General features: G+C 31.0%; 1 protein-coding gene across 1 annotated transcript in view; it reads left to right on the forward strand.

Moving 5' to 3' along the window:
- The first annotated feature begins 604 nt into the window (after window positions 1-604).
- Window positions 605-16,865, forward strand: part of LOC129987760 (1-phosphatidylinositol 4,5-bisphosphate phosphodiesterase gamma-1-like) — a 73,231-nt gene continuing 56,970 nt past the window's right edge. Inside the window, exons 1-6 of the mRNA XM_056095700.1 lie at window positions 605-812; window positions 10,124-10,273; window positions 12,023-12,158; window positions 14,977-15,058; window positions 16,486-16,554; window positions 16,684-16,764. Coding sequence (XP_055951675.1) covers window positions 647-812; window positions 10,124-10,273; window positions 12,023-12,158; window positions 14,977-15,058; window positions 16,486-16,554; window positions 16,684-16,764 — 684 coding nt within the window. The 5' untranslated portion in view covers window positions 605-646. The remainder of the gene's footprint in view (window positions 813-10,123; window positions 10,274-12,022; window positions 12,159-14,976; window positions 15,059-16,485; window positions 16,555-16,683; window positions 16,765-16,865) is intronic.

The raw sequence follows: 16,865 nt of genomic DNA on the forward strand, positions 1-16,865 counted from the left end.
TTATTAAAGTTATAAACAAACATTTATTGAACAATACAGTTTTTAGAAAAGAGCTATACTTTACTTTAAATTTAAAAAAAACAAACAACAAATTACTGTAAAAACATACAATAAAATAGTGAAAGGACGTGGCCCTCTATATCGCATCGGTTAAAATGACTTCGCACATTTCAAAATATTTGTCAGATCCTTTTGAAATTTTCCGAGCATTTAGATACAGTATACTAAAAATGATTATAAGCACAAAATTTAAAAATCACATTTTCATCGATTTATCATTTACTCTTTAATGAAAAAAAAGTTATTATTATTTTGCTATTTAGTTACTTTAAAGAAGCTTAATCATCATAGAGGATGAATTTGCCATATCGATTTTTTTTCAAAAACCATGAAACTTCCGATTTTTGATGAAGTTGGAAATATTTTCCGGAAGTATTATTTTAATCTCTCTTTTTTCCCGTCGTTCGACGAATCATTCACGCATGTGTTCCGCTGAAATACTTTTACATAACGTCATATCCTTTGTAACTTATTCTATTCGCACTTATCTGAAAAGACAGTGCTGTCATAGAAAGTTTATAAATAGAAATATAAAGGCAATTAATTGACTTCAAATGCGAATTATTTCAAATCTATCACCATAACAATGTCAGAAAATGAGAAAATACACGGAACGTTTGAAAAAGGCATTGGTTTGTTAAAAGTGTGTCGAAACAGAAGACCCGAAAGAGTGACATTTTGCCTAAAGCTAGAAACACATCAAATACTTCTGTTCAAAAAGGTTGACGGTTGCAGTATTCTTGAAAATGCCAGTGAGTTTTCATTTACTAAATTTATAATAACAAATTTAATTTTCTTGAATTAGACTGTTTTTCTCAATTTAATTGTGTTCAGAAGTTTGAAGATTAGATTCATTTAAAGTGGAATGCTGTTGTTGCCCAGTTTGCTTAAAATAGAATAATATTCTTTACTGTTCGTTAAAATAATTTCCTTTTATTTGCATCATCTATTTCATTTTATTTTGCCAGGTTTTTATTACTTATTTTATGAGTTAAATTTAATTTTCATCGTTTCTATGGTCTATTTAGTATTGTAGATTCATTATATTTAATTAAGTAAGCAAAATTGTTTTAAACAAACCTGTCTTTTTTCCATATGGAAGTTAAATTATTTCTTTATTAGCTTGAAAACAGATGTTATTTAAAAATGGATTAGTACTAAATAAATTTTAGATATTGAAAATTTAAATGAACAGAATAATATTTTAATTTCTTATTTGTTTGAGTTTATGACTGTCATTTTGCTAGATTTCTTAAATTAAATCTTAAGTGATTTGTTAAATGTGATTTATATTATGATGAATACTTTTCATTATATATACCTAAGGATATATATACGGCAATACCAAATCTATGAATATTATTTCTTTTGTCTCATAATTTTTTTCATAAATTTTCATACTGAAGTTATTGAACCGAAGAGGGCATTTTTATGTTTGCAGACAGTAAACATTTAAAATGTTTTTGTCAATATGTGTTAAGAGTATATAATTTTGAAATATTCCCTAAAGTGCTAAATTTTTAATTTTTATTGTTTTAAATATTTATTTGAATTATGAATTATTATAATAAATATAAATTATTTTTTAATTATAGTGTGATTTATGAATTATTATAGTAAAACAGAAAGTAATATCTTAAAACTATATAATAATAAATTATAAATTATTTGAATTATAGAGTGAATTATAAATTATTATAATAAAACAAAAAGTAATACAATTATGTAAGTAATGAACATATTACTCCGTAAAACCATTTATACTTTGGTCAACTTATAAAAATCTCTGTAAAATCTTTTACTACCATTATACAACGATTTGAATAAAATTTTATTAGTAAAACTGTGTTTAAAAAAATATTTTTGTTGCTTAGGTTTCTACAAAACATTTAAATATCTGTTTAAATGTCTACGTGTTATTTATTTTTCTAATTGAAAGGGGGGAAATTAAAAAAGGTTTTATGTATTTCTAGAACTTCTTCTTTGCTTTAAGACTATTTCTTTAAAAAAACTGTCTTCAATACTTTTATTTCCAATACATTTTTAAAATGCACACTTTGCATGTAATCATTAGATTGCGAAATTGTCTTCACAATTCCAGTTTTTCCAGCTTTATTGAAAACGTTATGGGAAATAATTATGTTTTTTGATAATGCTACCCAATTTACTAATAATTTGTCAGATCTAAACAAACTCAAATTTACAAATAACAGTAAATTTAATTTATGCTTAATTCAAGTGTTAAATGGACTAAAGAATGCTTTTGTATTTAATTTGAAAAGGTTTTATTTTTGTTTATATTATATTTGGATTCTCGTTTATTTAGCCTTGTGATTATTTAGCAAGGCATATAATATCATTCAAATATCAAATTTTGAGTGTTAACCAATAACTACAACGTTTCATCTTATATTTTAAGAAATATTGGATGGAAAATTTCAGCTTTGATTATATTTGGACTGTATCTTTTCCTACCTCTACCAAGCCTCTTTCCTATAAAGTGGTGCAAAGAGGCCATAAAATACCATTTATTTATTTATTTTTCATATTTTTTTTGTAATATAAAAGAATTGTGATTTAGTTTTATCTGATATTTATGTGCATTGTAGATTTTGATGTATCTGTTTTATTTTGATAGAGAAGCGATTGCTAAATTTGGAAACTGAATAATTCTCGCACATAGAATATAAATTTGTATATCAATAATGTGTATTACATTATAAATTTACGTATCAATATGTTATTTCAGCATTTTATAATAGTTTTAAATGAGGCTTATGTGATTATTTCATTACTTCATCTTAATTATATTATATTTTAAAGTCTCAGGCGAAATTCCTAAATAAGAAGAATTGGATGGTTCCCCCTACTCATGATTGGTATAGAGCCAATAAGCCGGACCAATCCTTAAATCTTCCTTGTGATAGAAAAACCAACACTTACCTGTCGCGCCTTGCCAGTGGCCACCTTAAATGTCTTTTCTTTTCTCAGGGTGAAAAGTTTTACCCTCTTTGCCCGAAATGCTGCCAGCATCAGGCCTCTGCTGAACATATCCTGGACTGTTTAGGATTTCATTGGGGAGAAATTTATTCTTCTCCCTTCCTCGTTTTTGACTTTCTTCTTGTCAACGGATTTTTGGATTTGGTCTGACTAAGTCGGACCATGGAGATTAGCAACAACAACAACAACCTATTTTAAAGTAATTTTTGCTGACATAGCAATATACTTAGTGAAAACAGTATTTAATGAATTATGTAAATTAACCAAAGAGTTTAATACCTAATTTATATCGCCGAGAATAAAATTAATCTGTCATGTTAGTCAAAAAATTAAAATAAATAACCTTTTCTTTCTCATTAAAACTAAATTCAAAACAATCGCATTTCAATACACCGGCGTCATATCAAAACATGTATGTTGTAGAGCTGCTCCTTAACGTTTTTACAAAAAGAAAGTAAAACATTTCTTCGAAGAATATTAAGTAATAAAAAATGCTAGTAGTATATGGGAACTCTTATAGAACACTAAAACACATTATAAAAATTCACAAAAGTCATATGAAATGTCAAAAAATACCTCATTTTTGGGCCCCTAAAAACAAAAACAAAAAAGTTTGAAAAACAAAAATTCCTGCATTTTTAAGATTTTGTGGCTTAAAAATGAAGTGTTTTTTAACATTTCATATGACTTTCGTGAATTTTTATATGTTTTTTTAGTGTCCCATAAGGGCTCCCATATACTACAATGCTTTTTTTTATGAACAGGTTGAAATGGGTTTTGTAAAATTTTGTAATACATTTTTCTTTTGTTTCTGATGTTACAGCAAGCAAGCAAGCAAACAATTCTGTATAGTTACTTTTAGCTTGAGTGGCATCACCTTATTTTGTAATTATTCTAAAACTACTTATATGCTTGTACGTCTACTTATTGTGAAGAATAAATATATGTCATACTAATGCCGTCGTCTTTAATATATGGTGCCGAAACCCGGGAACCAACCAGGGACCTTTAGATATATTAAATATTAAATATATTAATATATATTAATAATATATATAAATCTATTAGAATATTATATATATTAGATATATTAAAGACGACGTCGTTAGTATGACATATATTTATTCTTCACAATAAGTAGACGTACAAGCATATAGGTAGTTTTAGAATAACAACAAAACAAGGTGATGCTACTCTAGCTAAAAGTAACTATACAAAATTGTTTGCTTGCTTGCTTGCCACAACATCCTCCCCACCCTGGTCAACCTCCAGAGGTATGACCAGTTGAATTGTAAGGGTAATCTCCTTTCCTTTGACACGAAGGATGCAGATTCGAATTCTTCCGTCCCGACCATCGATTAATTTCACCACGAGAGCTTTCTTCCACGTTTGTCGTGGTCGTAAATCTTCTTGTAATAGCACCAAGTCTCCTACTCGTACTCGTGGTGATTGGTTTACATTTCGTACTTGATGATATGTACGTAACTCCAAAAGATATTTTTTTGGACCATCTTTCCCAAAATGCATCCAGTAGGTTTTGCTGTTGTCTGTAAATATTTGTGCGCTTGTTATTTCTAGACTCAGGTCCGGATGGGAGAGTGGTCAACTTTCGACCAGTTAGGAAATGAGCTGGGGTCAAAGCTTCCTCTGTATCATTCTCACCACGCTCATAAATCAAGGGTCTACTGTTGAGTGAGGCTTCTATTCCCACTAATACCGTAGTTAAAACTTCCTCATCTGGTAATGAGTGACCAAGGGATTTTCGAAGGCATCGTTTGGTTAGACTTATTAATCGCTCCCATCATCCTTCCCATCAAGCGTCTCGTGGTGCACTAAACTTCCACTTTATACCATTGTGAGCATAGAATTGCTGCACTTTCTCTGAAGTCAATGTATTCTAAAGGAAAATGAATTCTTTGTTTGCGGTATGGAAGGTAATGGCATTGTCACTGTATATAGTATATGAAAGTCCTCTTCTACTGAAAAATCTTAGCAAGGCCAAAAGAAATATGTCTACAGAAAGGTCAGAAACAAGTTAGATATTCAAGGCTCTATTAGTAGAATATGTAAATAGCGTGAAGTAAGCTGTATATAAATGTTTAAAGGTCCTAATATAAACTGGGCCTGCAAAGTCTATTCCATTTGTATCGAAAGGTATACAAGGAGTAAGTCTGTCAACAGGAGGAGGGGCTTCCATTTCATTAGAACTTAAAGCATGGGACAGTTTGCACGGTAAGCAAGTTTTAATTACTCACTAGATGGCTTGACGACCACGGAGTATCCAAAACTCGGAGCGTAATTCTGAAAGAACTACACGAACACTCAAATGATGTAGACGAATGTGCGTGTGGCTAATCAACAAGTGCACAAGATAATGAGATCCTTCAAGTAGTATTGGATGTCTTTGTTCAACTGATATCCGTGCTAATTGTAGCCTACAACCAAGTCGTAAAATGTCATCTTTTAGAAATGGGCGAAAACGGAAATTTTTGAGGATTTAGGTAAGGAACGATTATGCTCTAGTGCGTTCATTTCTACAGAAAAACTGTTTTTGTACAACTGAAATACAATAGTTTCTTGCCTTATTCAGCTTATCAGTTGTTAATTCTGAAGTAAAATGTTGTCGAGATTTATACAGTTGTGCAGAAAGCGATAAATACAAGTTGTTAATCTCAAGAGTTTTATGTATGAACTGAAGAGGGATATATCGATTAAAGTTTGGATAGTTGATGTACACAATGTTTGGGTCTGTACTTGACGAGTTTCTCTATCCATTAATAATTTTTCTTCGTTTGTCAAAATGTTTTGGTCTGGCCAGGCGTCTGAAATTTGCACTAACCAACGTGGGCCGTTCCACCAAATTTCTAGATTTGGTAATTCTGTTGGGAATACTCCACGAGAAAGATGATCTGCTGGGTTCTGTGTTCCTGGGCAATGTCGCCACTGCGCTGGAAAAGTGTATTGCAGAATTTCAGTGACTCGGTTACATAGGAATGTTTTCCATCGATTAGGATCATTTCTTATCCAACTTAATACGATAGTTGAATCACTCCAAAGTGTAGATGTTTGATTATTTAAATTCAGTTTCTTTGCAAAAATAGTGAAATAAACGAGCTCCTAGAAAGGCTGCCAAAAGTTACAACCGTGGAAGTGTCACCTTTTTAAGGGAAGAAAGTCTGTTGCGACTGCAAACTAGTCGAACCTTCGTTTCGTTAAGCTCAGTGAAACAAATTTATAATGCGGCACCATAGGCCTTTTCCAAAGCATCGCAAAAGACATGGATACTCATGTGAAGTAGCAGAAATTCCAATCCAGCGAGGAATACGAATCTTGTTTAAAGAGGATATTTCAGATACCCATCTGTTAAAGCTTACGGCAATGCATGGAGGAAGAATTTCGTCCCATTGAACTCCCATGTGCCACGTGGTTTGAAAATGAATTTTTCCAACTATTATTGCTGGTGCATAGAGGCCTAAAGGATCATACAACATTGATACAATTTTAAGAAGTAAACGTTTTGTTGCAGGAACAGCAAACTGATAAACATTTTAGTTTATGCCTGTATGAAATACGTCACCCTTGGTATTACAGTTAATTCCTAATAACTTGCGTATTACATTTAAAGATGATATGCTTTAGTTCCCAAATAGCCTGTAGGCTCTTGAAGTTTGTACTCCATTTAACCAAAGGTAAACTTATCTGTGCCATTAAATCTTGCATTTTTTGGTAAAGAGTTGTTGCTTGTTCAGCAGTATCTACGTATCTACTCCCATAACAAAGTCGTCCATGAAAATATTATTCTCCAGGTGCTTAGCTGCAATAGGGTAGGAATTAGAGTGCATATTAGCTAATTCATGAAGAGTGGCAGAAAGCAAAAAGGGACTAGAAATCAATCCATAAGGTAAACGTGAAAAATGATAAGCAAGTATTTCATTTCGCAAGTGTATTTTTCCGTTTGCATCCTTTTCTGTCCTAAACCACAGGAACCTAATACAGTTTCTATCCTCTTCAGCCAAAATAAGTTGCAAGAATGCTTGACGTCCGTCTCTCGTGATTGCGAATTTGTGAAGTCGAAATCGTAACAATGTTGCATATATTTCTGGAAGCAAATTAGGACTCTGCTCAAGAGCATCATTTAAGGAAGGATATCCTGGCGTATGAGGAAGAAGCGTCAAATACGATTCGCCATTTCTTTTCGTCATTCTTTTGTTTTTTCACTATATGATGAGTCAGGTAAAATAGTTTTGATTCATTGCAAGGACTTGTCAAGTTCAACATGTTGGTTATCGATATGATTTTGTATTTGTTCTGTATAAATATTTCTTAAATCTGAATGAGTAAAGAGTTTGTTACGGAGATTTGAAATCGTTTAAGGGCTATTTCGCAATTATTCGATGAAAGAATCACCTATGGTTTCCTTGGCAACTTTACACACGACGGCCATCAACTTTGCAGAATAAATTGGGAAAATCACTTAAAATTCCAGAATTACGAATAGTCATCTCTTTATCTTGCGTAGTTTTAATGCCAAGTGTTTTCAAGTCCCAAAATCGTCTCACGTAATCGTCCAGACCACGTACCAAAGTTTCTGCGCTAATGTTGTGAACTGAAGAAACAGAAGAATATGCTATAGTAGTGAACTAACAGTTGCTGGAAATAATCCATCCAAATACCGTACACATGAGTTGCAGAAAGTCTAATAGGAGATTTAGTATGTATTATAGTCCAATAAAAATCAGCACCTATCAGAATTTCTATAGGTAAGTCATTTAAACTGTCTGATGGATCAGCAAGTTTCAACTTCTGACTATGAGCAAAAGAAAAGACAGGTTGTGGAGTAGATGGATGAAAGGCATAAGTATTTGAACTTTCAAATGCTTGTATATTTATTTTTGAGTTGTTCGAAATGCTTGACAAGATAAATTTCATTTTACGTCTTATTTAGTGTTTCTTGAAATGGATTCGAATGCTTGAAGGTTCAGTTTTTCTGAGAGAGTGATTTCCAGTTGCAGAAAGTCGATCAAACTAGGATGAATGAAGCTAGACTGATTCCCACCGTCTAAGAGACACCGCGTTACCTTTTTCTAACCAGTTGGGCCAATTGCATATATTCGGGCAGTTTGCAGATGAGTAAATTTGGGAGTTATAATATCAACGTCATTATTAGAAGTAACTGGAATGTTAGTTAAATTTGGATTCTCAGTTACAGTTTTACAGATGAAAATATGATGCCTTTTTTGCATTTATAGCAACGGGCTTTGTCTTTCCGGGGGCAATTATTTACGTTATGGCCACGGTTTGTGCATAAAAAAACAAGATTACTATTTTTTAATTTTTGCTTACGAGTATCTATATCAGTTACAATGTTTCAGTCTTGCGGCCAGTGTCCATTAGTATCACAGAAAGCACAAAATGGAGAACGTTTTTTAATTGGCGTAATGTTCTTGGAATTAACATATAAGTTAGTAGTGAAAGGTTTAAAATCATAGTGAACAGACTGCTCACCTCTAATTTTCAGAGTTGTAAGTGCGCCTTCTACCTTTTCCGAGAGAAATTGTATTCATTTTGTTATGTACCTTCCGAAATTTTCTGTCGTTTTGTAAAAATAATCCAACGGCGGCAAATGTCATCCGGAAATGCTCGTAAAATGTTAGGAGTTAAAATTCGGCCATAAGCATTAACATCTTCTCCCAAGGCACGTAGAGCTTGTAATCTTCTATTACACTCAATAAAAACTTCGTTTAGTGATGTCGGCGATGGATTTTGAATTGGCGTCAAATTTTCTAAAAAGTCCAAATGAGCTTGAATGATTCTGTTTTTGTCGCCATATTTGTCCAGAAGGAGTTTTTTAATAGTTTCATATGTATCGCCAATAATGCTTATACCATTGGCCAATCGTTTTGGTTCATTTTGTAAATAGCCACTTAAAAAACATGTTTATCAATTACTGAAAGATTTGGATTATTATCTATGGAAGGCCGAAATTGTTTCCAAAAACTTTGCTACTGTTCTACATCGCCGTTAAACGGTTCTAGTTTAATTGTAGGCAGTTTTACAATATACGATTGAATAACAGCCGTTGTAATGCAAGGGTTTAAATTCATCGCCAAATTATTGTTATTAATAGCCAAATCAGTAAAGTTATTCGTAATTGACGATAATTTATTTTAAATTATTATTATTATTATTATTATTTTGGCTTTAAAAATCGCGAGTTCAGCATTATCGTTATAGCTTTCACATTGTAAAATATCGTTTTCGTATTCTTCATAAGAAAGTAAATTCTGTATTTCATTATCCGTTATTTTCATTTCATTTAAAGTAGTAGTTAAACGATTACAAGTATATTCCACATCTTCAATTGAAAAATCATCTTTAAGGTTATTTATTTCAACAGAAAAAAGAGTAATGTTTCCGCGAATAGTTTTCCGTTTTTGCTTGAGTTGCGCCAATTTGTTTAAAGTTTTATCCGGCGTTCGCAACTGTAGAAATCCGAAATATATATATATAAGTAAGAAAGTTTACTTGCCGATATTTCGTAAAAGCAGCAAGTATAAATTCGCGGTCTTGATTCAAATAGAGTTTTCAGCACCATATATTAGAAGACGACGGCGTTAGTAAAACATATATTTATTCTTCACAATAAGTAGACGTACAAGCATATAAGTAGTTTTAGAATAACAACAAAACAAGGTGATGCCACTCAAGCTAAAAGTAACTATACAGAATTGTTTGCTTGCTTGCTTGCCGCAACAACCAATCTTTTTTTATGAACAGGCTGAAATGGGTTTTGTAAAATTGATTATTTCTACATTTTTCTGTGAAATCAGAAAACTTTGTGATTAAACTGACAAAAAAAGATTATAATTCAAAAAGTTTGCTTTGGATATTTTTAAATTGATGTTTTGGTCAAATGCGTAATAAAATTGCTAAAAAATTGTGATACTAAATAGTGATACTGAAACTGATATGTTATTATATATTAAAATCTTATGCCGTTATAAAATATTTTTAGCTTTAAAAGTTTTACTCTGTAATAAATTTATTTACTTTTGCTTCCTAGTTGACTTACGGGAAGTAAAGGAAGTTCGGATTGGGAAGAACTCGAAAGCCTTTGAAGTATGGCCTGAAGAAACTCGAAAATTTCGAAATGAGGAATGCTTTGTTATACTCTACGGCAATTCTTTTATTTTGAATTCTTTGTCAGGCATCGGTAAGTTTTCATATTTTTATTCTGTCTTCTCTTTTAAATATATATATACAGTAGACTCCCGATTATCCGCGGGCGGGTTATCCGCGGTGCGGATTATCCGCGACTGCCGCGCAAAGTTTTTATCTTTTTTTTTTTGACTGATTTTTTTAAAAAGGTGCAGTTTTACAGTTATGCTTTTGTAATTACATAATACATTACAGTATTGAAACAGTACATATGTATTAATTTTTCTGTGCATCCTTGACGCCTCTCGTAAGTACAAAGCACTTTTCTGTTTTCATTAACAAAGTGCATTTTAGGTTAGTTTTGAGTGATATACTAAAATATTAAGCGTTAGTTAAACATTTCCTGCTGTTTATTTTACGTTTTATTGTACATAAAACGATTTTTCAAAGTTGGAATGACTGTTTTCTTTTTTGCTATACCCGTTTTTAGCTTTTTTCGGATTATCCGCGATTTTTGTTATCCGCGGCGGCCGCGCCACCCAATTCCGCGGATAATCGGGAGTGTACTGTATATATTGGTTAGATAAATACTCAAATTATCGTGAAAACAATTTGCCATATTTTACTAAATTGCGCAAGAATAAATGAAATAAAATTTAAAAGCACATAAATTAACTTTTTGAGATGTTCTCTAAGTGGTTTAAAAATACTAATCATTTATAGATAGGACCAGAAGCAAAAAAAGTATTTTGAACTCAGTTTTATGATGAATCATTTTGTGGAAATATCATAGTTTTAGTGCAATGTCATTATAATAGATATAGAATGCTAAAATATATGGAATTATTTGTTTAAAAAGTTTGAGATCAATTGTGCCTTTGGTAGAGCTTTAATACAGAATTTAATTTGTATTTAGTCAATTTGCTGAAGCATTTTGCGATTTTATTTTTGTTTGAAATTCAAAGTGATGAATGAATAATTTTTTTTCCAATACAATTTTTAAATTTGTGAATGATTATACAATAAGGCGCTAAAGTTTTTGAGTATCGAATTATAATGGGGTCCAAAAGTTGCATGAATGCATAGTGATCTACAGAAAAGTATTGAAAAAATATACCTTTAATTTTAAGTTCGTTTAAAGTGTCTACAGGCCAAGGAAAATAATAACAAAAACACCAAAATTTAACTATGTCTTTCCATCATACAAACTGTGTTTTTCTTGCTTATAAAATATTTTGTGTGCTTCCTTTTAGTTGCCTGGTACTAGAAAAATTATATTTATCAACCATACACTACATTGTAAGTTTGCACAAAAATTCAAAAGTTTTAAAATTTAGAGGAAAAATTGAATTTTAAAAATTTACTTTGAAACAGTGGCAATTAAGTTTATAAAAATCCATTTTTCTGAATAATTCTTTAATATTCATGATTATATATTTATTTTGCAACCATTTCCTGATTTCATAATTTTTTTATGAAATGGTCCTGAAAGCATCACAAGAAGGTGGTTGCTATTCAAGTTCTACCCCCCCCCTTCTCAAATGATTCAACCAATTAAAATGAATTAAATTATATTTATCTGTCTAAATATTTTGAAATGAATTCAGATTTTTTATTAAATTTTGGTACTGTATGCCTTAAAAGCAAAGTTAATTTATTGCTATCTCGTTGCAGTTTCTTTTGTCAGCGTACTTATTCTGCAGATTCTGTGACTAGTTGAATGAATCTTTAATAATAGACATATGACATGTATCTCTCATTCACATATGGTGATTAATGTGCATTTTTACTTTTGATTCTATAGCAAAAGAGGAAGAATGCGAAATGTTGGTTAAAGATATTCGCCAGCTTGCAGCAGAGAGTGCCAATGCACCCCATTCCATTTTAGTTGGAAGATGGCTCCGTAAAGAATTTTATAGGATGGAGAAATCAAGAGGAGTGTATGCATTTTAAACAGTTGTTATAAATAGTAATTAACAAAATGATTTGTATATAACTAAAATTATATACTGACTGATGATTTTCAAATATGCATAACAGGAAAGCGGATAAGTTTAAGGAAAACAATTCCTGCAGTAAATTCATGTGATAGGCACACATTTTTCCTCCAACAGTTTTTAGGTTTAGTTCAAAGAGTTGTCGATGACGCAGTTGACAATAAAAATGTAAATAAGGAAATAATTTGAAAATCACATCACATTTTTTTAAAAATCTTTTAATAACCAATCACAGCGCAATATTTTCGCTGGTGTAATAGCCGAATGGTGTCGTCCAACAGTTTTGACTTCCTCATCCTTAGCACTATCTGTTCATCAGAATTTCTGAAATAATTGCTTTATTGTATTCGACTGTGGACTTTTAGTGACTCATATTTTACATTTAATGCTTCTTCTTGCTGCAGTAGTATTCTCCCCCAAATCGGTAGAATTACAATATTAGAAAAATGCCGTCCTCCAACGAATACATTTCAAAAATTTTCCTACGTAACCTGCTGTTTAACCCTTTACTGCTTCTCCAGTCACATAACATTCATTTTCATGTTGAAACAGTTATCCCATCTGAGGTTGTTTATTCTGATGATTTGCATGCGAGAAGAATGATAAAAGGGACTTGCAGGCACCATCTATCAACAACTTTTTAAACTGAAACCAAAAACTGTGGCAGGAAAAATTTATATCCTTTCACATGAATTTGCTACAAGAATTGTTTTTTAACCTTAACAGTTTTCCCGTTATACATTTTTTGAAAATCATTAGTATAATTCAGGACACCCTGCATATATATATATATATATATATATATATATATATATATATATATATATATATATATATATATATATATATATATATATATATATATATATATATCTATATATATATATATATATATATATATATATATATATATATATATATATATATATATATATAATATGTAATTTTAGAATCTATTTTTAGTACAGTTATGTCTTAAATTTATATTTAATCAGTGAGCCAAGCAAAAATGCAAAATCTTAAATTTATGCACACGAGACACAATCAATTATAAATAGAAAATTAGTATTTAATTATTGTTCCTGTAGATGGGATTAGTTGAAATGCATAGAATTCCACTAAAGTACTTCTGTATTATTTCAGCTCATATGCTTGGTTATATCTTAAAACGCATTTTCAACGGCCTTACTTGTATTCTACAATTGAAAAATACTCCTTAGATTTCGATAAATCATACATATGAATGGAGCCGGGATAGGCTGTTTATTAGGGTATTGAATTCGCATCTCTTGGGTTGCGATTTCGAACTCCGCCGGCCGAAGACTCCTCATGTGTGGGTGGCTGGCGCACGAATAAATCTGTCGTGGTCACGAAGCCCTCCATGTCGAGAGCAATACCACTGGGGGAACTGAATGAAGGGTGATCGTTCTCTGATTCAGTTCTAAATTACGATCTGTGGATGAGTGAATGAAATACTTGAATGAAGTCCGCCCCGTAATAAGGGTTGTGACGTGTGTGTAGCTAAGTCGTACTCTTGACCCTAGACGGCGCTACTTAAAAAAAGGAGACGCACCCTATCGGCTTAAATCGCTGTCTTCGTTACCGCGGGCATGTCCAAATGGCAAGTGCCATAAGAAACACCACCGTACATATGAATATACCCGAAACGTTCTTCGCAGAGTTCAAATCAACCCTTAGAGCTGACCATTTCAAAACTAATATCATTTTGGATTTAAACTTATATGACATTGATCTGAAAGCACAGACTAAAGAATTATAATTCTTAAAAATCCAATGTTTGCTATCAAAAATTTCACTAAATCGATCTATAAATATCTCTTTGAATAGTTCAAATTTTTATTGGTCATAGAAGAAAACTAGGAATCACTTACCTTAGAAACAAATCGCTTCCATATCATCCGTGAACCATCTGAGCGTCATCTACTGACTATGCGCCTAGGATTTTTTTTCTTTTTTTTTTTCAGAATACGCAAAAAGATAATCATCATCACGTCTTTTAAAATTCCATTTTTTTTTTAAATCATTGCAGGATTTTATATTCAGTAAATTATCACCAAATAGCAGCTACTGTTTGGTACGATTATATCGAAATTCTTCTGTTGTGATTTCAAAAATGGCACGCGGACCATTTTTCAAATACCTTGATTCTATGACTTTTTTACGAATAGTTTCTCGTTTTCAATGTCGTTACTGCTTGTACGATTTCGTTAACTTGCATTAAATCAATCTTGTGCTTATTATTATTATTTTTTTGAAGGAAGGATTTTTTTCTTCTGTTTTTTAGAACCGATTGTTAAGACCAGAGTTTAAAAGATAATTAAATAATTTGCTTAAAATGATCTTGAAAATTTCAAATTTTTATATATATAAACGTTTTATTAACTATAAAATGAACTTTTAATTTTAAAATTATAGTTCGGCTTAAATTTTTGATACATACTAAATAATCATATTGTTTTGTTATAAAGTACTTAAATATAACAATTTTTCTGATGTATAAATCTATGATAAATAATCAAAAGAAATAATAACAAAAGAATCTCCTCAATGAAAATCTATTTTGTTATTGAGTGTTTTCTCAAAAAACATTTGAAATCGGAAATCAAATTCAATTGAAGAATTATTTTGTTTGTGCTTGTTACTATTATTTTTTTGCAAGAATTATTGACTAGAAAAATTTGTATTCTTTATCTTTACACACGGTTTAAGATTGTAAACCATCTTATCTACTTTTATTTAGAATAACTATTAAAGATTTGGAAATGTTTTTAACGAAGATAAATGTGAAGATGACCACTAATAGGCTTCAAGAACTTTTACAGGTATGTGGTTTAGATGTATTAGAGTGAAGTAAATTGTTTATTACATTTAATATCTTGTAATATTTAAAATGTACTGGGTGAATCAATAGCTCTTGCACAAACTTTAAAAGTAGGTCAGACATACACAGAGAATTCATTTATTTTTTGTAAATTTGTGTTACTACAAAAGCTATACATCATTATAAAGGAGTTGCTCTGACAGTGAAGTAACAATTTGTAACGCATACCAATTTTCCGTCCAGGGCTTGTTCAAAAAAGAATCTATATTTTGCACGGTTAATTTGGTAAATAAGACATAGCCAATATTTGAGTGTGTTTGAAAATACTTGGGGTAATAATATAATATAATGCAAGTTAGCATCAATGCCTCGAAGGGCCTTGTTTTACTCAACTTTTATTTACTTACAAGAAGATTCAGTGAGAAAACTAATCACATATTATTGGAAAACTTGATAAAAGAATTATTTTCTGAAAAACATTCTTTGCAATGTACGGTTCTGTAACATCTAGTCTCCTGCTATTTCTATTACTATGTAATTGTAACAAAAATCTATTGATGCATTCACGAGATAAAAAAAACAACATAATGCACTTAAATAACATCATTTAGGCCAATATCGTGATGCGTGACTCATACGTACTCTCAACAAGGCTGAACAAGAGAAACAATCGGATATTGATGGAGGAAGTGATCATCGAGTCTGTTCTATAACTTGCTGCAGTTTGTCAGCAGAGATTTTAGAAATGCTGTTGTCACAACGATCCATTTATCGACATAGTGTAAAAATAAAGTGCAATGCATTTCAGCATTAGTGCTTTTATTGACGCGTTCCTTGGTCCATACTTATTGTCAATAAAACTCAACAATATAACCAAGCGGATATTGATGAAGTAAGTGATCCTCGAGTCATATTCTGTAATATAGTACAATTTATCTCCTGAGATTTTAGTTAAGTTGCTGTCACAACGGGCTATTTATCGACATATGAAAAACAGTACAATCAGGCTTTGACTGTCGCGTTTCTCGACCGAGCCTTATTGATAACAAGGCTCAGCTAGAAAGCTTATCTGATATTTTGGAGGAAATGATCCTCTAGTTACGTTCTGGAGAATATATTCTGTAACATCTTTCTTTTAATAATTAATAAGCTGCGTTTTTCGTTACTGTACTGTTACAATAATTCATCTATTGATCCTGTGTTGCTTTTTTATGACTAGGTATTCCTGTGTAAAAATAATTCGTTTGTATATACATGATTTACTTTTAAAGATAATTTATAGATTTTTGATTTCTTTATGCAATATTCTCAGAGTAATTTCAAACGAATAAAAAGGTTTCATCATATTATTATGTTTGTGATCATATTTTCATGTATCATATTCATGTTGTAGAGATTTAAAACATTAATAGTGTTTTTTTGTTGTAGGATGTTGATGGTGAAATTGGATATGAAGACTTTGCTTCATTTTATCATAAGTTAATTCGTGATGAGCAGGTAAAATAATTACCAATTTTGTTTAATTGCTGCTTTTTGATTTCACTATCAACTTTATTTTAAATTATCAAAATTTCATCGTTTGTTGTACTTGTTTAGTGCTTTTTTTTATCTTCCATTTGACTTCAGGATAATATCATCACAAGAATGACAGAAATTGATTCCGAAATCTTTGCTTCTTTTTATCATGATTCAATTCATGCTGACCAGGTAAAATAACTGTCACCTTTTATTTAAATTTAATTCTTACGTTCTGTTGAACTTTTAGATATGATATATGTTTAGTTATTTATAAGAAAAACTTTACATTT

Source organism: Argiope bruennichi, chromosome 10, assembly GCF_947563725.1.
Source record: "Argiope bruennichi chromosome 10, qqArgBrue1.1, whole genome shotgun sequence".
Classification (NCBI taxonomy): Eukaryota; Metazoa; Arthropoda; class Arachnida; order Araneae; family Araneidae; genus Argiope; species Argiope bruennichi.